The sequence below is a fragment of the Cariama cristata genome, unplaced genomic scaffold (assembly GCF_000690535.1).
Source record: "Cariama cristata isolate BGI_N322 unplaced genomic scaffold, ASM69053v1 scaffold25889, whole genome shotgun sequence".
NCBI classification, from domain to species: Eukaryota; Metazoa; Chordata; class Aves; order Cariamiformes; family Cariamidae; genus Cariama; species Cariama cristata.
This window is the reverse complement of record NW_009634511.1, coordinates 716-26016: the sequence shown is the minus strand read 5'-3', so window position 1 is coordinate 26016 and position 25301 is coordinate 716. Positions and strand designations below refer to the sequence as shown.

Here is a 25301-nt window from a genome sequence, read left to right as displayed (position 1 = left end):
ACGGGAACTTTTTCTGTCACTCTATTTTATTTCATCACCTTGAGGATTGAATTTAGACTGACTTACAAAGCTGGCTATCCTTTGGGGTGTATAAACTGTAAATGAAGGTCTTAATATTGATAGCTCTGCAATTAAATATAACTCAATCCATGCGGAATTTAGCAAATACTTTCATCATTTCAGCTACGTGGAGAATGTATGTTCTCAAGCCTCTAGTGGTGAAAACTTTCCCTGTAGCTGAGAACAGCTGTGGAATCAGTCAAGGGGATCCTTCCTGTGCTTCCTCACCAAAAGAGCCACCCTGCCGGGAGCCATCTGGGTGAAAACTTTCACCAAAAGCCATTGTCTTGGACAATTCTTTCTTTCTTCTTTTTTGTTATAAAAAATATTTAAAGAAAGTATTTAAAAGCCATTTCTCATCTCTTTAGGCTTTCAGACGTGTTGTGGCATGTAAAAGGACAATTTGCCCTCAACATCATTAATCTACTCCCTACTGCCAGAAGAGGTGGTAAGATCTTGGGAGCAGGGGGTTTCTCTTCTGAAAACACACACATTTACACTTTTACTTTGTTTTGTGTTTTGAAAGTTTCTTCAGAAATAGAAGTAATGAAAAATTCTGGACCTCTGCTGTTATTTAACAATGTGATAAATACTTAATTGGTGGTTTCAGCCATACCTAGTGCTAAGTGGAAGCATCTTCTTTCCTAAATGGATTGTTTTAATTTAGCCATGTGCCTGGCACATGTTCAAGCAGTAGCCTGAAATGTTTGGAGAAGCATGAGACTGCAGTAAGAGAGGAGTGTTACAGGTTTTTTCCCCTTAAAATAGCCAGTGATAGTGGGACCTCACCAGAGAACAAAGGATGCGATTTCAGATGTTTCTATGTGATTGTAAATCAATAGTGAGTATGAGAATGAACAGGGACTTGAACTCTTCTGTGGAACATGTCTGGTAGAGTGCTGTGCTCTGCTGTCCCAAGGACAGACTCGGGATTCTTCAGGCCAGAACTATATGCTGAACCATGACCAGCTTTGCTCTGGGGTTGCATTGCTGGAGATGCGATGGCAGTGGTGCCCCATGCCCTTATCTTGTCTGTTGAGCCTGTCTCTGCAGCTGGGAGCCTTCCTCCTTCCCGAAGAAAGCTGTTGCCAAACAGCATGAAATCAAAGGAAAATCTAGAATGTTGGATTTCCTTTTTTTATTATATACTCTTTATACATTTTTTAATATATTACTTTTTATTATCACATTTGTATAACATTATTATAAGACTGTGCAACTTTTCAGGCCTATAGTTGGCTTTTTTTAATCACACTGGCTAGATTAATTTTGTGCCTTATTCCAGTGAATAGTGTTCTTAATATGATAAACAAAATTCAAGTACCTTAAAAGTTTTTGGGCTTTCTGCCTCAGTTCATTGTGTCTCTAAGATAATGTTTTGAGTAATGAACCAAGAGCATCATTTATGCTTTTGCATCTGGCACTATTCCTATTTTGGTCATATTTCTGTATTAGTAAAATTTCCAGCAATAAGAATCCTGTCTCTTTTCTGTAAGAGCACTCCTCAGGTCTGATAATACTTTTCTCTTTTACTTCAGACTCAGTTTTCTGGAGATCATGCCAAGATGCCACTGGGACATACTATATGAGAGAAACAGCTTTTGAATCTGTCATCTCCGGGGAGTTGTGGGGTTTTGGTGTTTTTTTCATTGTTTTTTGTTTTGTGTGTGCTAGTTTTTGTTCTTGTTTTTTTTTAATAAAAGAGTTATGTGGAGCTGCAGTTGTCACCTAACATTAAAATGCTGCAGAAGGCTGGGAAACTCCATCAGCAATTCAATTGCAAGAGGTTTCCTTGTACTATTAAAAAGCTGTTCTTTTGTATGTGCTCTTGATAGAGGAGCAGTCTTGCTCAAAAACTTTTTTTAATTGGAAACAATATATGAAAATGTTTTCTTCTCACTTAACTATGTAATTCTCTGAAACTTGTGGCATATATCATCAAAGTGTTACCATGATTTCATTTCAGAAAGTAAATTTTGTTTTCTCTTTACTTCTCTGGTTGGGACCACTTATAAGCTAACACAGTGTCTGGGAGAAGTAGTGCGTTTGGAGAACACCTACATCTACTGACAGGCTTGTGCAGCGATAGCCTTCCTCTTCCCTTACAGATCACTGCTGTTTTCTTAGCAATTGTAAGTTGGGTGTTTAAAATATGGGAGGGTTAACTTTTTTCCTACTGGTTGTTCGTCAGTGGTGGTAGAAACAAAACAGGGTATTTTAATAATGATAGTTGGTTTTTACGAAAGTTCTTTTTTCGTGCTTGCTATTTGTTACCTTTTTTGTGGTAGAGCAGAAGCTAAATGGGTCTCTAAATAATCCATACAAATAGTGTCTTACATGTATTTCAAATTAATTAGGATTCTATTTTGTAGCTATTTCAATATTGGTAAGCTTTTAGAGGTTGGCGAAGTGTGAAGCTGCCATTTATCTCTAGAGATTTGGTTTTGTCATAACTGGGTGGTTACCAGCTTAAGTGTGTTCTGCTTCTTCTTAGCTCTGCAAAGACCATATAGCTAAATGAGCAATCTGAACTTGCTCCTGCAAGCAATCGTAGCAAACAAGTGATAAGAAGTCAGTTCTGCTGAGCCTGTGCCAACACAGTGCAGGTAGTAAGCTTGCACAGTTACTGCGAGAGTCCTGGGCAGCTTGCGATAGTCGCAATAGTCTTGCTGCAATGACAGGCAAACTACAAAACCTCCAATCTGATTCTGGTTCCAAGGCATTACAAATCAGTAGAAAAAAGTGTATTCACTTTGTCATAACTGAGGCAGCTTGACTCAAAAAGTACTTAAAGTTTTATAGCCCACTTTGAGGGCAGAATCTTGTTTTGAAGTTGACGTCCACTGGATAGGTGCTGCTCATAGCTGTGTGTCTTGGGCATGTTTTGGATTGCATTTTCCATCTATTCGTAGGCGCTATGGAAAGGAGAAGACAGAGTGCTTGGCTCAGGGGTTTTTGTGGGTTAGGACAGAGCCTGCTTGCCTCAGCTCATTCTATGCAGCGTTCTGCTCCATCTCTGCGACACAGGCTTAACCACTGCACCTATTGCAAGTGGTGTTGGTTTACAGAAATCCTTACATTGTTGCTTGAAACTGAATCACCACGCACAGGTAGGCTCATGGTTCATTAAGGGATTGAGCAAAGAAAGGAGACTGAGGCAGAAATTGCTTTGAAACGAATCCTGTATACGTTCAGTGCCTAGGAATGTTGTGTGACGGGCATGGCAATGGTCTGTGTCTGCAGGCTTGCAAGCACATCTGAAAATTTTGCATGGCACACTGGCAACCAAGAAGAATATTCATCTGTACGTAGATATTTGCCTGCCTTACAGCAATGCTGAGACTTCATTAATGTTTGTAGAATGAGTTTAATAGAAGTACAAACAAAATATTACTAGAAGGGAATGGGTTAGGCTGCTGTAACACATTCGCAAATGTTGAGGAAGTGTTTTCTGTGTTTTGACAGGAGATGAAGAATTTATAATTGTGTGGAAGGTGAAAAACGTGCCTTTGCAGATACCCAGTGTATCTTTGTAAGGAATTATTCTCTTAGTTAATTTTTGCTGACGTGCAACCTTTATGTGTGTCTATCTTGTTGTGACTTCATGCTGCAATTACTACTTCAGTACGTATGGAATAGAGTCATCTTGCTTATACCAACCATAATAGGTACATTCAGTTGTTGTTATGTGTATCAAAAATGGGATAATCCTAAATGTCATTGGGAATGTACTTGGAAAATATTATGCAATTGTTTGTGAAATAAGTACGGGCGGGCTATACCTGCAAGAACTGTAAAAAATATTTTGCCATTAACCTTGTAGTTCCTGTTTTCAGGAATTTCTTGGATCAAATTATTTTTTACATTTCCTGTGAAATGAGGGGAAAAGCTGAATTTGTGGCGGGAAGAGCATTTTGTATTGAATGATTCTTCTGACTTCTTCAGAGGCATCAATGTCTTTTGGAAGACATTGTGTATCCTATGTACCTAAATTAAGTAACATTTTATAGAGATACACTTAGTTTCTGATTAAGAAAATTTGGAGACTGTTTTGTTCATGAGAGAGCTGTGGGCTGCTGAGTGAGGGGGGAGCCTTGTGCCTTTGTCTTCTCAGCCTTCCAAGTTCACTGCAAAATCCCATTTTAGGGTGGACACGTGCTAACATGTATTCACAGAATCGCAAATCCTCGTACTACTGTTTGAATGACTAAGGGATCTTAAAGAAATTTCACACTTCAAGATTGTAAAGGATACATATTAAAATTGCCATGGAGTTCACATGAATGTTGGTTGTGTTTTATTTTTTTAACCTAACTTCCTTCTTAACCCTTCGAACATACTCCAGCCCTCTTGCATGCTTTTCTCAGAATTCTCTGTTCTTTTTCATGTTATTTTATTTTTTGGGTGGAGGAAGGTTTACATTTTTTTGCTTTGTCTCAGAAGAGTCAGTGTATTGTGGGAGGTGAGGCAACACTGGTCTTGGCAGAACACCACAAAACCAAGAGAGTAATTAAATGACGCAAGCCTTTGATTATTTTTCTCTCTCAAGCTTTCTCGGCTGGGCATTCTGATTGCAAAAGGAGGATCAGGAGAAGAAACTTCTAAAGATCACACGCAGAATTAGAAGAACTGTACCGGAGACTTTTTGCTACTTTAAAGCTCTTCACTTTCAAGTCCTGCAGTTGCTTCTTTTTCCACTGTAAGGATAATGTCTCTTTCATCACCCAAGAAAGATGTAACTGAAAGGGAGCTGCCAAGGTTTTATTTTGGTTTTGGTTTCTCTGCTCCCTTACTAATTGGATTTTTCCTGTCTTCTGCAGGAGGATTATAAAAGGATTAGAGAAGCTGGGGGTTTTTGGGTGTGGGGGGTAGCTGTTGTTTTCCTTCTCTCGATTCTGGGACCTCCTTGATTTGCCATTTATTCCCTGAAGTCATTACCTATTTGGAGAAGGGAGAAGTAGCATAACAGATGAACTTGTATGACCATGGATTCCTTCCGTTTGCAAACTGCGTATGTGGCTGCTTGTAAAAGAGGTTTTTGCATACATAACCATCAAATGAAGAATAGCATCCTGGGCTGGATTTAAAAGCAGCAAACTGCTTGTGTCCTGACGAAAGGATGAATTCTGTTTAAACTGTAATTTAAAGAAGATTTGATGTTGTTCCAGTTTTGAATTTTGGTGAAAGAAAGGAAGGGTCTGATCGAGTCAAATACTCTGCCAGCCTAAACCTGCATGTTCTACAGCTGAAACTGGAAGATGTCTTGGAAAAGAAATTACTTTTCTGTGGGTCGGGGGAATGTACAGGGCATGTTTACTCCACGAAATACAACCTCAATAGCACCCAGTAAAGGTCTCATCAATGAACCAGGACAGAACAGTTGCTTCCTGAATAGTGCGCTACAGGTAAGAACACAGAATAAAAAATGTTTCTTTGTCCTTTGTCTGTTGCAGTATTTTCTTAGGCTTGATTGTGCAACGGATATAGCCAGACTTGACTACGTAATTGTTTGTAGGCCTAGATAGACTAAAGCTACTTTTGGAAATGCAGATTAGTTGAGTTATAGAACAGCTTATTTTAATTTTCAGGTTTTCCTGGTGAAAACAGCAGCATTCACATAGTCATCACTAAGTATACTTGAATCTCTTCTTTGTGAAAATTTATAATTCCTCAACCAAACTTGAAAATATATGTAGAGAATTTATTTTAAAATAATAGAATATTGCCTAGCTTGCAGTGTGTCTACTCCTTACAAGTAAATGTAACACTTTTGTTGAACCAGTCAAGTTCAAGGTTTGATAATAGCTATACAAGATCCTTTTTATGTAGTCCAGTTTTCTTTCTAACTGCTGATTTGTAGCTTAGTTCAGGTGATTGAGTCTTTACCTTATGATTTAGAAGAAAAACCTTTTCCTGTGTCAAAATTTAGTGGAGTGGTATGGCTGCTATAGTGGTATTGTCACCATTTAGATGTTTTGCATGTCTGACATTTGAGATTCAGTCCTTCTGGCTGCAGGGTTTAAAACCCTTTCTCCACATCGGTTTCCGTCCCTTCATATGACTTGTCTGTGTAGCACAGACTGTATCACTGTGGGTTTTGTTTTCATGTGTCCCCCCTGCCTCTCCTTGGGGACAACTAGGTTCTCAACTAACTTCAGTCTTCAAGATACCCCCATGATGCAAATAATAAAAATAGAAACACCAGTGACCTTCAGTAGACTTAATATGCCATGAAATACAGGACTAGGTACAAAGAACTTACAATAAGAAAAGTGGACTTCCCAGTGATGTATTATATTAATTACTTCTGTTAAATTGTAAGGTGTAATCACTGGCTGCCTCCTAATAGCAAGTTACTGAACCTAGGTCAGAACTAAGTAGAGCCTAATACCAGCTGCATGCCATATATGAAGATGAAAGCATATGAACTGGCCTTTAGTCTTCTACATAAACCATTTCTTCTAAGGCTTTAGAGAGATAGGATACCAAAAATATTTATAGTCAAAGCTGAATTTAAAAAAAAGCAAGGTGGTAATAATTTCATAACATATATACTTCTGGGGTTTTTTAATCATTTAACATTGTATTAGTCTGAGAGGCTCTCGAATGTTTGTTGCTCCTTACTCTTAAGTAATTCTATAAACACTCAAAATAAACTCCAAAGGCAATCACATTGAAAAATTGGACTTGTTCCTAAACGTATGATTTTTTTTGTCCTTTTGCAAAGCCTGCAGTAGTTCTTCAGGAATGTTGTGTGTAATCAGATGGTTCCAAGGCTTATGTTGCCTCCCAGGTCCTTAAGTAAAGGGAGAGTTTGAGTATAAACATAGGCATGACAATTCTGAAGTTTTGGGAAACTTTATAGATGAAATATTCGATAAACATCTTTTAAAATATAATTTTAGCTAACATTTGTGTGCTGTGGTTTAGTTAACAAATTGTTCCAGCTGGAAACACTTCTTGAAACCAGCACAACTTTTTTTCAGAGTGCTAATTTTTTCCTAGCGAGTTGCTCTGGACAAATTAATCAGAAACAAGAAGTTTGGTTCCTCTGTTTATGCTAACGAAGCATTTAGCCAGTCACATGCCAGCCTAGACCTTGCCGCTCTGTCTGGAACCTGGCAGGGTGCGATTTAGGTCAGGGCTTCTTCCAGTGCAAGCTTCTGAGTTCTGAAAGGCTGGCGGTTCTGAGGCTTACAAGAAAGTCCAGTTATTGTTAATTGAGGCTGAAAAAGCCAGCACCGACCACATCTATGTATAAAGAGCTGACTGAAACACCTTGGAGATTGGTATTATTGCTATTTTACAGATATGAATTTAGATAATTGCCCCAAGATTGCAGAGATTTAGTGGTAAAATTTAAGAATAAAACTTTGTGCTGTTGCAGTAAACATTGCCTCTCAGTGTTGCTAGCAGAATATATAAAAGCCTGCTTGCTTTTGTATGCTATATATACCTGGTCACATACCTGGTGTTACCACCATACCTGTCCTGAGAGAAAAGTGTAACTGCCCACACAGGTTAGGGTTAGAAATCTGCCAGTAATCGTGGCTTGTGAATACCTTACTGATTATAATATTGGGCATAATGAGTTTTAGTAATCTATCGTTTTGACTTGCAAGAACTTGTTAATCTATATGCTGTTGATGCTCCATTTTTCCAGCATTTGGGCTTTCTGCTGAGAACAAGGAGGCTGCCCAGGAGGTCGAAGGATGGGCGAGTTTCGGCCCCGGCGGTCGGTGGGGTATCCTTGGCAGCTCTGCCCAGCCTCACGGTGCGGCTGCACAAGGGCCAGCCGTGGTGTCAGCATGAGGGCGTAGTCAGGGCAGGGCACTGCCACACTGACAAAGAAGCAAGTGTGTTAATCTAAAAGGACATGGCAAGAAATTCAGAGGGATGTCCTAATGTAAATTAATGTATGTGAATGCTACAGCTGAGGAAGAAAGATGAAAATGTCAACTTGCAGTTAGATAAAAGGCGTCCCGTTTCAAAATTGACATTCACTGACATTAGTGTATTTCTGGGATTATTTAGCGTGTGCAATTTTAATTGGAGCTTTATGCAGTATTTTATTTTATTTATTCATAAAATTGACTGTGCCCCTTTTTGTGTTTCAGGTTCTCTGGCACCTGGATATTTTTCGCCGCAGTTTCCGGCAAATCACAACGCACAAATGTATGGGCGATTCTTGTATCTTCTGTGCGCTCAAGGTAAAAGTTGGAAATAAATTAAAAATGATCTTTTAAAAAATTGAACAGGAATATTTCTGATATTTGATGAATATATGTAATCAAATTTGCATTTGGAAATTTGTGAGAGCAAAGGTAAATCTGATACATATTGGCCCAAGACACTCATAGTACTGTTTTTAAGATACGTGCAAGTCAATAAATCGTGAAAATACTGTAGGTGAAGTTTCAGATACAAGGACTCATCAATGCAATGTGGATCATTGTGAGCCTTTATGTTGTTTGAAAGATTAGTTCAGCCTGTAAAACATCACTTTGTTTTTTCTAATTTATCATTTTATTTATAAATATCATACTGTATACAGTTAGTATGCCTTTCAGAAGTTACCTTTCCTTCAGAGCTACCTTAAATGTGAGCATGGAGAAGGCCATTTAGGTTTAAGCCTTTCTGTTCGAAACTGTTGATTATGTAAGGTATTTTCTACTGTAAATATTGATGTCTGCATTAAATGGCTCAGCTCTTTGTGGTCTCTGGTTTAAAAAACATCAATTCTATTTGTAGATGCAGGTACTGTAGCTGACTGTCATAGATGCTGCCTGGACAGTAAGATCTAGATGCTAGCTCAGATTCCAAGTACTGTTATGTCTTTGAGTAAATTGTGCACTCCTACATGTCCATTTGTCTCTGCTTAGTAATTTTGAGTGTTTCTGGTTTTTTGTGCCCTCCATTCTAAGTTTTGCTACTTCAAACCCATGGCTTCCTCTAACCTTGTGGGAGAAACGGACGTGATGCAAACACAATGAAAATACCAGCTTTAATCTTCCTGAGCAGTGATTTTTTTTTTTTTTTCTTTCTGGAATTGAGACTGAGACATTTTCTTTGATCACAAATAGATTGTAAAATCCAACTAAATGTATAAATTCATTGTGGGAAAATGTATTGTCATGAATTTTGTGTGCAGTAATGAAAAGGACAGATGGCATGTCTTATAAATATGGCAAAATAGAGAGTTCAAGGTTTAAATTAAGATCATCTGAAGTTCACAGGCAATATTTATGGTATAATAACTGTCTTACTACTGTTAAGTGTCTTTACAGGTGCTCTGGTAGATACAGGCTTGAAATTAGTTATGTAGTGAGTTTTTGGACTGTTGTTGAGGGGTTTTCCCTTGCAAAAGAACAGCAAAGAGGAGACTATAAAGGCATGAAAGAAGATAAGTAATTTCCTTCTGAAGAGAAATTTGTCTCAAGACATTTCTGTTGAAATGATGAGACAGGATGATATTTACAGCAGTATCATCAGAAGAGAATATAGCAGTGAGCTAAGAGCAAGATAGTGCATCTGAAGTGAGAAATACAGCTATCCAGACAAAGAAAAGATGGAGTATTAAATATATCCCCTTCCTTATAGGGAAGTGGCAAGACTTGGGCATGACCTGGTTTGAGTTCATTAAGTTCGGTGGGATAGATAATTTGAAGCTAATTCTTGGATCATACCCTCGAGTATTGCCAAGTGATTGTTGGCATTTTTTGGTAGCTGAGATGGGGACAGAGAGAAAAGAATTTAGGAAATAATCATGAACGTAAGATTTTGCAGTTCTGGGATTTAACCTAATAGCAAGATATGGCAAGGAAGTACCAGATCAGACAAGTTCTGCCATTTGAGTGGAAGTAGACTGGACTCTGAGGCAGACTTGAGAGGTTTTAATATAAAAGTAATAGTTAAAAGTCTTTTTCTGAATGAGAGTACTGAAATAGAGAAGGGGGGAGGGGGGAAAGATGTTATAGGAAAAAGGAGAGGGTGAACCTTTGTGGAACTGGTATTGAAAGATGAACTCTGGACAAAGATACGTCTGGATTAGCAGTACCTGTATGAGAGGGGAAGGCACTAGAGTAAGACTGGAAAGATGACAGGGTATCTGGAATATATGTATTAAAAGCAGACATGAGGTTGAAGAGTGTTTAGTTTTGTTGATAAAATCCTTGCTTTTGATGTCTTGCTGAAGTGTGCAGTATGCTATTATAAACTTGGAAGTGACAGGTAGAGTGGCAGAATTCACAAATCGTATGCCTGCAGCCATATGTTTATTTTTTAAATTAAGCAGCCTTTGAAAAAAATTGCTGCTCTCTCTTCTTGCTCCCAGATATCTGCAAGATTTTTTGTTTGTTTGTTTCCATTTGTTACCAATGCCATACTTAGCCAGAAGGTGTTACAACCCTTAGTTTCTGACAAAGCTAAAACGTTGCACCAAATGCTACAGTACTTTTGCGCAGCTCAGAAAACTTGCATCTGGTTGTGTGCAGAATTCCTATAGCTCACAAAACTCAATGTACAATGAAACACTGAAGAAATGCGTAAACAAGTAAAGAATAATCTGGACAAGTATTTCTGAATATGGGCAGTAACCAATACTTCACAAAGTAAATAAATGAATTCCAACTGGCTTTAATCCAAACCAAAATGTTAGTGTTTTCTCTAGCTACAGTCTGTTCTTCATGGGAAATTTCAGTGTGTTCTACCCAAGCCTAATCTAGAACCTTCAGAAAGTATACAGACATCTATAGTGAAACTATGAAAGAGAAAAAATATGTAGAAATTTGTTTGTTAGAAGTTATAGAATTGTTTTACTCCTGGTTCCCTTATGTTCTTAAAGCAACTCAATTTTTCTGTCTCTTGTGGCAAGTTTCCACCTTTATTAACTTGTGTAAAATGTTGATGTGTGTGCATGAATATTTGAAAGTTTGCCCCCATTTTTATGTTATTATCAAGTCAAATAATATTATAAGGGTAAGTAATAAAGACTGTCACTTAACTCTAAGTGCAATTGGGGATGCAAACCTTCCCACAAAATCCAAATACCAGAAACATATGTTGTCTTGCTTGCATTTAACTGAAAAGGTAGGGACACTAAATGATAAAGGTATGCACAAGGAATAGCCCCAAACGGTGGAGATGGTCACATTAATCTTCATAAACTCCTTCAGCAGGCAGTAGAGGTGGAAAAAAAAGTCTGTCTGAGGTATTTACTTGTTCTCTGCTGCCCTCTGGATCAGGGTTCTCAAACTGTTCGTTTTTTTTTTTTTTTTTTTTTTTAATCTCCTGTGAAAGGCTAGCTGGCTGATACATACTGTGTGTAAACTTGTATAAGACAGAAGGGATAATGTGCTTAATGTGCACCTAATACTGCAAGCATCACGAAGAGCATGTTTCGTGTCCCAGTGCAGCAGGATCATCCCTTCAGTGCTCTTTCCCCTGCCCCAGCCCTCCTATCTGCTCTGGAAGCCTTTAGCTATTGTCCTGCCAGAGTTGTGCCAGCTTAGCCTCCGGGTCTTTGACATCCTCTTTCTCTTGACTCTTGCCTTAGGCTTTGCTAAGATGAGGGAGAAGATATGGCTGGATCCAGTGGGAACACAAGAATTTGGAGCTCTATAGCATGCGAAAATCTCCTGTTAGGGTCTGGGGAGAGGTAATTAGCCTTGCATGCTGTCAGGTGGATCTGCCTGAAGTACCTGTCCAGACTGAGCAAGGTGGAGGCAGGACATGTTTACTTTTCTCCAAAGCATGCTGGCATGTTCAGATTCCAGCCTGGCCTGGGAAAGTGGCCGTACTTTGGGGGGAAGAGTCTAGGTTGTGTCCCCCCATCCACTCCAGGTTCCCTTCATGGGATACCTGATACCTCCTGTCTCGTGCAGAGAGGGTTAATGCTCTTCCCCTACTTTGCACTGTTACTCTAAAGGCAACATTCTCTTCCCATTGACTTTGGAGGAAGATAGTCTTCGCTAAGCTAAATTTAGCCTTTGAATAACACCAAAGAAGTTGTATTTTTTTCCACGCTTTCTTGGCTTGCTGCAGTTGTTTCTAGGGATTCTGATGTCGTGCACAGTATTTACTGTAAATTCTTAGCTAACTCTATAAATATTATTTGAAATTCTAAATTACTTTTGATAAAATGAGGTATTACTGGATGTCATATCTGCTATCAAATCACATTTTGTTTTTGTACCACATTGAAGACATCCATTGCACAAATTCTTTAAGTGATTTTTAAACTTGCCATGCTACCTGGCTATGTTTATGTGGCTACAAAAGGAACCTTGAAATCATTCCAGACATACGTTCATTGGTTATTTCGAAGGAACCTTGCATCAACAGCTATAAAAAGGCAAGGGAGAGCTGCACACTGTGCTGGAATCCCAAACACTATTCCTTAAGATCTGGCATTATTTAAGTGGTTTTTTTTTCAGTATGCGGGCTGTCCTTACCACTGGATGGTTTGCCTGCCCTAACAGTGGAACAGCTTTTTGATTTATTATTAATGTTGAAGTTTACTGTGTTCTGTTTTATTTTCCTTTTTCTAGAGCATGACTTTGCTTTTGTGTTTGTTTATCACAGCTGGAAGAGGGCAGGAAGGGGGAAATCCGTCCACTGTACTGAGCATGCCACAGAGAGTTTGTTCTCCTTCCAGGGATTGTACTGGGAGCTCCGTAGTGCCGGGATATAGGACAGAGTGTTTTTTGTAGTTTGCAAAGAAGAATGCTCTATTGATTGATAAATTCCAGTAGGGCTGGTCTTTTCTGTAATTTAGTCACGTGCAACAAAAGCAGGAAGAACATGAATTTTCTATGTAGAAGTGATGTTGTTTTCTAAGGTGAAAACTGATAGCAACAGGGTATTAGAGTGCGCTTAAAGAAGTGGAATGACTATAGTTTGTGGTTCTAGTTAGCCACTTGTTTGAAATGGAGGGATTTGTTATGAAAAGTTCGTTATATGGTTTAGACAGTAATAGGTTGGCTGCGAAGATTTCATCCTCTTGTCTTATGCTTTTTTCCAAATAAGGATAGTATTTCAGGGTAAAACAGTAGTAAAAATATGTAAAATAATTACTTTTATTGTTTAGACTTTTTTTTTCAGTTGACACTTGCAGTTAACTGCCTGACAAATAAACTAGCAGCAAGTACAGTTTCCTGAGTTGTTAAACTGGTAATCGAAGCTTCCAAATAGTGACTGCCTCTCTTGATATTGATCAAGCAGTTAATAAATTGTCACTTAGTTGATGTGGGCACTCTGTGATTTGGGTTTCTTTTCCTGACACCCTCCTAAACAAAACTAGAGGAAAGTATGTTTTTATTTGATTTTGGTACTAACCAGGGGTGCCTGACTTTACAGTCCATACTGAGGACCTTATGTTAATATTTAGGGCACAGTACAAGTCAAAAATGGAAGAGAGACTGTAAAAGAAAGGAATAATGGAAATCTAGGTTGATTTTTATCAGACTTGGAGGTTTGGAAAGAGATCCAAAGACACAAAACCAAATAGAGCTAGAATTATTTGCATCCTTGAAGACACATATAAAATGAGGAAATGTGGGGAAGAAATGTGAGTTAGTAAAAAATACTGTGGGTGGAGGCTGGTGGGGTTGGATGGGAGAAAAGTAATTTTGGCAGCCAGAATTTTTAATGAAACAAGTTGTTGTACTGAGTAAGAGGCTGCATCAGGAGTAGAGTGTGATGTTGCGGATGAGAGACTAGATAGACAAGAAAAAAAAAAGTCCAGTCAATGGAATTAAATGAGAAGGACGTGCTATTGAAACTCCACCCAACTGTCACAATTGAGTGACAGCAAAAATAATATTGATATGTTGAGCAGTGAGAGAAGGATGAGGATTGGCCATGTTAATATTTGTAGCTTTTGCTAAAAGGCAGAAATTTTGGAAAACTAAAGCATTTGGGGGGAACGTGTTTTGTTCCTTGAAAGAAATACCACACCGCTAGAGCTGCAGTGATATCCTGATCCACAAGGAACTTCAGCACAATGCTGGAAGAGAATAATTAGTTCTCAGAAAGCTGCCAAGGACTGAACTCAAACTTACAGTGCATGGGCACTGATCTGATTCAGTAGCTGTTGCCTGTTGTCTTCAGCCATCAATTTATTCTTATGCCAGCCTGCTTCTACATGCTTGATTAAAAAGTCATATGTGCATGTGTATCAAGTCTGGGGTTTGTTTCATCAGTATGGTTAGATACATGTTGCAGATGTCTATTTACCCCAAATAAATCGATAATTTGGAGCATATATTGTAAACTATGGGGGGATTCACAGATATTTCAGCTTCCAAATCTTTAAAAGAACTCTAAAATGTCGATCTCATTAATTACCTCAAAGAATAATTGCTATCTTTGTTCTCTCACCAAATGAAGAACAACTCATTTTATGATTATGCATGTAAATTTTAGCATTCTGAAATAGAAAACCAGGTTTTAACTTGAATAGTTGTGTTATAAAGGTTCCTTGTCCCAAACATCAGGTTGTTTTCCTTTGAAATTTTAGAAAGTTTATGTTGATCCCCACACTTCTCGAACTGAAGGAGGTTATCTTGGGAGACCACTGACAGCAAGCCTTTTTCCTGACTTATGTCAGAAGCCCAGACCTGTCGTAGAAAGGACATGAAGCTTCCAGTTACAAAACTAGGAAAAAGCCTTCTGAATGGTAATAAGCCAAGTGAGGCTCTACAGTAGATTGCCTGGGATGGTTAAGGAATTTCCAGATTTGGATGCCTCTGAGAGCAAGCTGGCAAAAGATCAACTGTGTAATTGTAGTTGATCTTGACTTAGTACTTGGGGAAGGAATAGATGGACTTTGGCACATTATTGCTCTTAAAGAATGCTTGTGCTTCCTAAGTCTGCTGTCTCTGCTACCCTTTCCACACCTTTGAAGATCTGTAGGGAAGGGGGAATATGGAGAAAGATGGGCTTCTTTTTTATATAGACCTCAGGAATGCAGTGTAACCAGAAGGCGTACTTGCTGTCTGAAAAATCAGTTGCTCGTGCTGTTCTCTGACTTGGCTTGTAGACTTACCAATATGCCAAGAATAGGTCATCAGTGTAGAAATCAAAGTACTGCTGCTAAAACAATATTATCAATTGCTCAGATTGTATGTTAAGCTTTTTTTTTTAAGTTCTGCATCCTTGATTTTAGTGACTGAAAACTTGTAAAATAGGAGAGACTTCCCTTGTTCATGAAGCTTTTAGCGGTGTCTTTTTATATTGCTGCTGCTGTTAGGCCTATGCTCATTTGTGTTGGAATGTAGCCGTTGAGAGAGATCATCAGTGTAATGAATACACTAATGGCATTTTCAGTATCTTCAAATTCAGGTGAAGAAGTTTTTGAAAGAGAACAAAGTTTGAATGTTTCATATATAAAGTTCTGATTAAGTTCCAGAAGTGCTTGGAGAAAAGGCGTCATGAGAACTCCTGGGGCAGAATCAGCAGTGCTTTCCTGGTCTATGCTCAGCTGGCTTTCAGACCTGTATATGGAACAGATGTGTTAGTGATTAACAGTATACCTCAAGGGCAAGACCTGAAACTAAGGAGAGAGATCTGACTTAGTGATGCAACTGCAGGAAATGCCACACATGTCCGTCTAAGGCTGAGAGACAAGAAAGACCTGTTCTGAAGATGAGCAGAGAACCTATCTTGAAAAATAAGGAAAAGGGGAAGCAACCCCACCCCCCAGAAACCACCCCAAAACCCCAACCAAATCCCAACAAAGACCAAACCTCCCCCCTCCATGTTCAAAGCGCTTTTCACTCCATTTGAAGTGCTTTTGGGACTTCTTACAAGCAATGTGTTCCAACATGCTCTAAACTGCACTGTGCAATGATGTGATAAGATTTGATCTTTATTAGATTAAAATGCACAATTACTCACTGGTTTTAAGATTATTTTTTTTCCTCATAATCTAAATAAGACTATACCGTTGTGCGCTATGTCATTACAAATTTTAGGAAACATTCTTCTATATAATACTTGGGTCTTTTACTTCCTGATTTTACATGTTGGAATTCTTCACAGAATTCTTTGATATTACTGAATTATTTTTGTTCTGTGGTTGTGGTAACAGATTTCAGAGTTTTCTGCTGTCTATATTTAATGAAAGTTTTTTAGTTTTAATTGTGAAGGCTGTAATTATTTTGTGATACAAAAAATGTAAAATGCGGGATCTTGTAAAAAGCAAATGCTTATACTCATCAGAATCACTTTTTTCTTATTGGATCTCTTTGTTAAGTAGTCAGTATGTTACGGGTAAAAGTAAAGTATACTATTTTTTTAAAGATGGAAATGTAAAATAGGAGCTTCGGTTTGCTTGCTTACTACTTTTACCTGGTTTGGAACCTGCATGGATTCTCCTCCTTCTCTGCCCCGCGCCCCCCCCCAAGAATACAGAGCCATTTCAGAGCTGTTGTTGGAGCAAAGCGGGTCCTGTCCACCAGTTCCCTGCAGTGAGGTTGCAGGCCAGTCTCTAGGCAGGCGAGTGTCTTAGTTTCCAGATCCATGAAGTGAGACTGATAATAACCAGAATAAACACATTTCTAAAGCGCAGTCATGAATATTTTCAAGTGCTCTTAAATTATTTAATGTAAAGTGCTGAAGCAGGCTGGAATTATTTTTCTGAGGTCCACTGAAATGAGAAAATTTACTAATGAAACATGAAACTTGCTCAGTTATCAGTGGCAGAAATGGGGATCAAGGTTGTTCAAGTACAGAGACTTCGTCATTCTTTCCATTTTTGTACATGTATATATAAAAGGTAACTGAGGAGAGGTCTTGTCTGTAATTCATGAAGTGTGAGACTGACTGCTTCACAGCCTTCTCTTCATGAGCACTTTCCTCATCATTACTTGATACTCTAATAAAGGCAATATTAGAAGAGCTATGGGCTTCAGCACAGTGGGTCCTCCCCCATGAATGAGCACCATAAGGACTACCAAAATAAAAATAGCAGTGAAGAGAGATGGGCATTTTATATCTATATTAGGTAGTGTATCAACACGATAAACTGTACCATTCTGACAGCCAGAAATGGCAGGGTCACAGAGATTGGTTTGCTGACTGTGCAGCGACAGCTCTGTTCTGCACTCTTTCAGCTTCATCAAAGCAGCTGCAATTGCCCAGTTTGGCAAACCTTCTCCCAGTTTACCACCTTGTTTCCTGATAAGAACCAAATAAAAATAGTTAAAGGAGAGAAAGATTCAGATTATTTATTTCCAGTTAATATAGATCCTAAGTATGATGAGGAGAAGCTTTCTGTAATAAAGGGAGAAAGTGATAAATGAATCAATATCGCTATAGATTCACTATTTGAAAGAAAACCAAACAGGCAAACCAGTTTGAGGCTGGCTTTCTCCTTGTTTGACTAAGTTTAGAAGGCAGAAAAGCCAAGTGGTGCACAACTGAGGATGATCCTTTTTTTTCTTTTGCAGTAAGAATGGAGCTTTTCTACCATCTTATTGTAAGGAAAGTTTTATAGGAAAGGACAAACAGAATTTTGAGATTGACACTGATGAGATGGTTCCTTGTCATATGAAATGAGGTAGAAAGTAGAGCAGAGTGGTGATGGAGACAGAATGGTCTTGTATGAGAATAAGGGCTAGAAGTTTTTGCTTAAACTCAGGATCTTACATACAGAATTATGTTCCTGTTTTTGTAGGAGGGCACAGTGAAATTTAAATAACTGTGCAGAAGATCTCTTGGATATCTTGCACATGCACGTGCATGCACACACAAAATAAAAGTGGGTTTTTAATCAGCTGGGAATATGTACTGAACTTTCGTGCATCTAACCCACATTTAGACGGTAATGTGTCTTTATAGAACTACTCATCCTTGCAAATGATTATCCAGATGACCTGTTAGTTACAGTTATGAAAATCCAAGTTTATGGCAACAAGTTAATAGGTGGCCGTACATAGGAACTGCTATTTGGGTTGTGCCTTTTCCCTCCTGCATGCTGTCCCAAAAATGATCTGATTCTTACCCACTTGAACTTATTGGAAAGTAAATTCCTTAAAGAGCGCAAGCAACAGGTTGTGGCTGTTTAAGGGCTAAGACATTTGCAAAGAGTTGCTTGAAAGAAGGCAGCATGTATAAGAAGGCAGCTACTGAGGTGAGAGTGAAAAAGTGAACTGAAGAGGGAGAATTAGGGATTGACACTGAGGGAAATTTACCCCTAAGCTCTGCACCCTCCCTTGAATATGTGAAAGGAAAGGAATACACAAAGGCACAAAGGTGCATATGATTTCAAAGGAGAAACTTCTAGGTTTTTCTCTTGTAGTCCCTGTGCAATACAAATCCCTGTGTTTCTTGATCAGAGAGAGTTAAAGGTTTGCTTTTGTTTGTTTTTGGATAACTTGAGTCATGTTTTGAAAATACAGTAAATTAACCATCTTTTTGTTTTATTACTAGAGTATCTTCAACCAGTTTCAATGTAGCAGTGAGAAGGTACTGCCTTCTGATGCCCTGCGCACTGCTCTCGCAAAGACATTTCAGGATGAGCAACGCTTTCAGCTGGGCATCATGGATGATGCTGCTGAATGTTTTGTGAGTATAGCTGAAAGATTGTTTGACAGGTATAGATGCCAAACCTCACTACACAAAGTTGGGTTTTTTTATCCCCTCCGGCCCCCTCCTCTCCCCAAATTCCATCAGATGTTGCATATGTGGCCTGGAAAAGTCCACAGAGGGATCCCAAGCTTGAAGTGATCCAATGGGGAACCAGTATTTGGTTTGAGAGTCATCCCTAATGATTTTGAAATGGAAACATCAGTGTTATCCATTTTTACAGTTACTTTTGCATATGTGCTGCTTACACTCTCAAGAATGTCTTGCATATGATTTGTAGAAAAAAATTGTACTGCAAGAATGATCCAGGATTCTAGTTTTAAGGATCACCTCAAAAGGGTGAAAGGACATTTTGTTTGCCAGTTATTCTGAAATTGTGTTTTCACAAACTTTAGCTAAGGAAAAGTAAAAATAAATAAATAAACCAAATGTAACCCAACACAGTGTTTATGTTTGTAATTTGAAGTAAGCAACAGTAAAATGAATCATCTGCAGGTATTTCTGTTGCCATATTTGTAAACCATCTGACAATTTTTTTAGGCTGGTTATCTCACCAGTGTGGTTGGGAGATGGCTTTTACACAAATCTTACATCCCTAGGTTTACCCACCTGCTTTCCTTTTATAATCAAACTCTTTCTTGGCATCCATTATATTAAGATTTTATTTTTAGTCACATTTCCTCCTTTTCCCTCTTCAATCTCCTAAATTTCTTTAACTTAACTAGGAGGTATTTTTGTCTTGCTGAACTTTTGGCTGCTCCGCTTTTTGGAAATGATGGTGTCAATAGGGTGGCCCAGGTGTGTTTGTATCCAACTTGGTTGTTAGCAAAAGATGTTAATTCTTAATTAAAGTACAAACATACTGGATTTACTACTGCACAGTAAAGCACTTATCAGAGTGGAGTCCTTTCTATATGTTAAATCTTTCATCTCCTATACCTACCTAATTTGACACTTGCACTGTAAGAGATTACAGAAATGGGATAAATGTGTATAGCTATTGTAGTTCTTCTCTTAAACTAAATGGACTGATAATGGGCTTATGATAACCCAGTGTATCTTGTATTTGTAGAATTAGTATTATATATATATAGCAAAATAGTATAGTTTAATGAGCTCTCTTAAAATGGAAGTAGATCATACCAATAAAACGTCAAAATGAAATAAATTACATCAGCCTACACCGGAGCCCCTGTGAGCACAGTTACATCAAATCATTGTATGCAGTCCAGCACTTCACAGAATCATAGAATATCAGGTTGGAAGGGACCTTAAGGATCATCTGGTCCAACCTTTCTTGGCAAAAGCGTGGTCTAGACAAGATGGCCCAGCACCCTGTCCAGCTGAATCTTAGAAGTGTCAAATGTTGGGAGAATCCACCACTTCCTTGGGGATATTATTCCAATGACTGATTGTTCTCTTTGGGAAAAATTTTCCACTTGTGTCCAGTCAGAATCTCCCCAGGAGTGACTTGTACCCGTTATCCCTCATCTTTTCACCTGTGACTGCTTGTAAAAAGGGAGTCTCCATCTTCTTTGTAGCCACCCTTTAAATACTGGAACATGGTGATAAAGTCTCCCCTAAGGCTTCTTTTCTCAAGGCTGAACAAACCCAGTTCTCCCAACCTTTCCTCATACAGGAAGCTTCCCCATCCAACTTTATGGCACTTCTCTGAACCTCCTCCAGCCCATCCACACTTGAACAGAGTTCTGTATGTACTAAACATGCGAATTTTTTATTTAGTTTCTTCCTTGAGAAAGCTAATCTAAATAGCCAGTCTAACACTGCTGTGGGAGTCCCCACAAGCAGGTTTGTTAGGTTAACCATACTGGCACAATGACAGTTGAAAAAGGATACAAGTTCCCTTTTGAGGTTAAGCTTTAAGGCAGAGATAATTCCATAGTTTTTCACTTAGTTAACCTTTTCAGCCCTAAAGGCAGAGATTTAATTTAAATGGCAGAAGAGGGAAATTGTATGAGGTCAGAGCTATTTTGCCTAATAATTAATCTTGACCTCCTTATTGCAGGCCTATAAACCATCCGGGCAGCTCATAGCAATAGTGAAAAGTGTGCTGCTGGAGGAGGTGTGAGTAGAATTTTGGTACCCCCAAATCAATGTTGACAACAGTGGGAGGAGAGGAGGTCTTAGGACAAAAACTCTTTGGAACTTGAAAACAGATGGAGTTGTCTGAAATAATGTCTAGAAAATGTTCAGTGCTTTTGTTTCATGCAGAATTTAGTCTACCTCTTCATTTATTATTCTTTCCCTTTTTGATAAAGTGTAGATTATTTGCCATATTTCAGAGCCCTTATGGAATATAGAAATTGATTCGAGTTACTTTGTGTTGATGAGAAGAACTTAGTGGCGATCCAGTGATTCTAAAACTGCAGAGCTGCTCTGCCTGTTACATTTGGTCAAATCCATTGACGCTTGAGAGTTGGACAGAATAATTGGTGACAGAGTCTTCAACTATACTAGTAAATAAAATAAGTGGTTACCTGACATAGCATTTCAAATCAGAAGTGGTAGCCATTTTCTTTTATATCAAATAAATGCCAACTTCTTTGTTTTCTAACCAACTTCCAAAAATTTGCAGGAGCCTTCTGTCTGTGTAAATAACACTTATAACATTATTGCATCTGACATGCTTTTGTGCTTTATATTTTAACTTTTGTCTACATTTGAAATGATCTAATCCTGGTTTTGCTTTTCATTCTTTCTTTGGCTAGGAAAACCTTTTAATGCGAATTCACTTCCACATTGCAGATGAGACAAAGGAAGATATTTGCACTGCACCACATTGTGTTTCCCATCAGAAGTTTGCAATGACCTTGTTTGAACAGGTGAGGTAATGATACATGCTTTATACAAATCACCAGTTCTCAAGTTTCAGATTTTCATTCCTAAGACACGCATTGCCATGGTAAAAAAGATACAAGCAGAAGTGTTGCTGTGGAAATACCTGTTTAATTTTGTCAACGTATTACATTTTCTTTCTCTTTAGTGTGTTTGTACCAGCTGTGGTGCCACCTCTGACCCATTACCTTTCATCCAGATGGTACATTATATTTCCACAACCTCACTCTGGTGAGTTGAGATTTTTAGAGGGAAGAGAACTTCTCTTTTTGTGTGTGTACTGATATTGCAGCTTGATCTTTACCTTCACAAGATTAAATGTCCAGAACATGATTTGTTCAATTTGATAACTATGATAAAGAACATGAGGATTTAGTGAGCAAGAAGATACCAGTTTAGGCATGGATCAGTGTGTCTACTTGTTTATGATTCTGAATCTGACAACTGTAGTGGCAAGGACTCCTGTACATTTTGAAGACCTTAATATGTGAGCAGGTGAATTAAATAGAAAGATAAGAAAAATAAAAAAGTTTATGCTGGAAAGGACCTTTGGACATCTACTCCATCCTCCTGTTCAAAGCAGGGCTAACTTCAAAGCTAGATCAGGCTGCTTGGGGTTTTGTGCAGCTGAGTTTTGAAAACGTTCAAGGATAGAAATTCCTGACTTCTCTGGACTGCCTGTTCCAGTGCTTAATGACTCAAGTGTGAAACTTTTTTTTACCTTATATCCAGTCAGAATTTCCCTTTCTGCATCTTTTGTCTCTTGTCCTTTCTTTGTTCACCTCGTCAAACAATCTGGCTTATGTTCAGCTTGTCTACCAGTTTTCTGTGATGTTACTCCTCAGCCGTTCAGTGCCCAGCCAGTACTGCTGCACTGTGTGCGCTCTGTCCAAGGTGCAAGACTTTGTACTTTCCTTTACTGAATTTCATGAGGTTCCTGTCAGCTTGTTCCTCCAACCCGTCAAGATCTTTCTGTGCGATAGCACTCCCTTTCTGTATATTGACTCCTCTGTCCAGCTTGGTGTCATCCGTAACCTTGATGTGGGTGTATTCTGATTCATCATCCAGGTTGTTAATGAAAATGTTAAATAGCATCAGCCCCAGTATTAACCCCTGAGGAACACAACTCTCAACTGACTGCTGGTTATGTTTTGATCTTCTGAGCCTGAAGATCCAGCTAGGTTTTTGTCCGCATTGTTTTCTACCTGTGCAGTCTACGCCTCCCAGTTTGGCGACAAGAATGCTGTAGATGACTTGGAAACCTTGCTAGAGACCAAATGATGTTAACTGCTCTCGCCTCCTCAACAGAACCCATAGTTTTATAATGGGAGATAAACAAGTAGGTCAGGTGTAGTTTGCCCTTGGTAAATCCATCTGGCTGCTCTGACTCACCTTCTCGTCCTTCATATACATGGAGATGATTTCCAATGGGATTTGGTCTGTCATCGTCCCGGGTACTGGAGCAAGACTAACCAGCCTGTAGCTCCTCAAATCCTGTTTCTTGGATGGATATATAGCTCTTGCTTTTTCTAGTTATTGGGCAGCTCCCTTGGTCACCATGACCTTTCATTAAAGGAGATGGTGCACAGAGCAACAGTTCTAGCTCTGTAGTAGTTCGTTGGAATTACTGCTAGGGGAGAGAAGTCTTCTGTTCTTTTAGTAGATGACTGCCCAGTTAAAAACTGCTTAAATCTGGTATTTGCTTCTGTCTTGAAATTTTGATTGGGATGAAAACTTCTCTTTGTTTCTTGTCCTGCATTTGAGACATAGAGTTACAGAGCCCGAAAACATTGTCTTGAAAACTGCTAGTTGCTCTTCTCATGCAGATCTCTGTTAAGAGCCTCCACTTTACCACTCTATCAGGAGTATTGTAAAGCAATCCCCCTTGTGGCTGCTACCTGCCGTTCCATCGAGTTGTAGTTTTTCTTTAGGTTAGCAGGAGACACTGTGTATTGGAATAATATTTGCTAGAAAAACAGGAAAATAATTGTGTAAATGGTATTCAATATTTTAAATTAAATATTTCAATAAATCTTAAGTCATGCATTATTTTAAAAACCACCCATAAACAGTGATATATTTCTTTCTTTCTTAAACCATTTTAAACTTGAACATGCTTTGAGCACTAGTATTCTTGTGTAACTTATTGTCATCTGTCTTTCAACTTGGAGAGTGAAGTCAATTGGGTACCATGCTATTTTTTGTCTATAGATTTATTATTAAGGATGTGCTTTACTGTGGTGCTTTACTAGGTTTGTGGTTACTGAAGGGAACTATTTCGAAGCAAATATTTAATTTTGAAATCAAGTATTTATCAAAATGCTAAAGCTTGCTTTTAAGATGTAAATTTTAAGCCAAACTAAAAACTGTTTCTATTTTAAGTTTTACTTGTTTTCTTTATGCAGTATTATCATGGAAGGTGTAGTAATTCACACTTAATAATTATGTGATTTTTCTATACTACAATATTAAATATAAAAAGTGTTGTGTATTTTAAGGTTCTTAACTTTTCATAAATTAAGTGAAACATACTTATGTAGTATGGGTTTGTGTTTTTATTTTATTATTAAACTTTTGTTTTCCATGCTTTCTCTATACTGAAGCAATCAAGCTATTTGTATGCTGGAGAGACGAGAGAAACCCACTCCAGATATGTTTGGAGAGCTACTACAGAATGCCAGCACTATGGGAGACCTGCGAAACTGTCCAGTTAGTATCCTTAGTTTTCCTTTTGCGGGAGGACGGACAGGACAGAAGAGGCTTAGTAGATTACACTGATGTGTACCTTTCATGAGCAGTTTCAAGGTTTAGCTCATCATATGATAAAAAAGGTAGTAAGAGAGTTTTCTTTGGGTTTAAATTCAGTGCTTTTCAGTTATTCAACAAAGGAAGGGAAAAACTACTGTTGTTGAGTGCTTCTTTGACTAGACACAAGTAGTTAGAACAGGAATAGACATTGTTTGGATGGAAACTGAAAATGAATGTTTCAGAGAGTTAGAAACCACGAAAAAAGGTGATGAGGGGAATAAATTGGAAATGCTTACATTGCTCCCAGGGAATGGCCACACAATCCATTCCTGTTCAAGTCTGTGCTGGTGCTAGAAGTACCTATCATACATTTGCTGTTCAACTTCACTCAGAGTTGGTGAGGCCTGCAACACTAGCATTACATGAAGCTGCAATCGTGCTGCTTTCTTCCTATGATGAAAGTTCTGGGATCTTACCTAAAGAAACAGAAATTACAAAGAATTTGGAGGCTATGTCTTTTTATAGCAGATTTCTGTATGTTGACAATGGTTTTGATTAGCTACGCTTTTTAAGAACAGTGTTTCCACAGTTCATCCAGTTTCTCTGGTGATTATTTCTGTTGAGGATAGTGTGCTTTGTCTATAATAATAGCAGAAGAAAAGAAGTCCTTTTTTCTTGTAAAATCTCTTCAGCAGTACCATACTAAGGCACAGATAGCAGTCACTGTAATCATGTGTAAGACATCAGTTGTGTTGCCTAGGTAAACTTCCATTCAACTTCATTACTACCTTTCAGTTGGAATAAATTGAACTGTTTACCAAACTGCAGTACCTGCAGCGTACAGCCAAAATGTTGGTTGGAGAGAAAGAGAAAAGGGCTGCTGCTTCCAACTGCTGGAGAATATCCTGACAGTGAAGGGCTTATAGGCTACACAGTATATCTGCAAGAGCTAACCTAAAGGCAGGAATCATCACAGAAAATTTGAGGGAGTATTGTTGTTTTTTTTTTTTTGAGTGACATTTGCTGTTCAGACTGTGGAGAGGTACTGA

The 25301-nt window shown here is 38.4% G+C and overlaps 1 protein-coding gene across 1 annotated transcript; it reads left to right on the top strand.

Moving 5' to 3' along the window:
* Positions 1–5183: 5183 nt before the first annotated feature.
* On the top strand, positions 5184–24213 carry LOC104167062 (inactive ubiquitin carboxyl-terminal hydrolase 54-like; the record flags this gene model as incomplete). The annotated part of the gene is made up of 6 exons (XM_009707186.1): positions 5184–5465; positions 8178–8270; positions 18493–18627; positions 21378–21491; positions 21653–21735; positions 24108–24213. Coding segments are annotated over exons 1-6 (678 nt in total), but the record flags the coding sequence as incomplete, so codon positions are not given.
* Positions 24214–25301: the final 1088 nt, after the last annotated feature.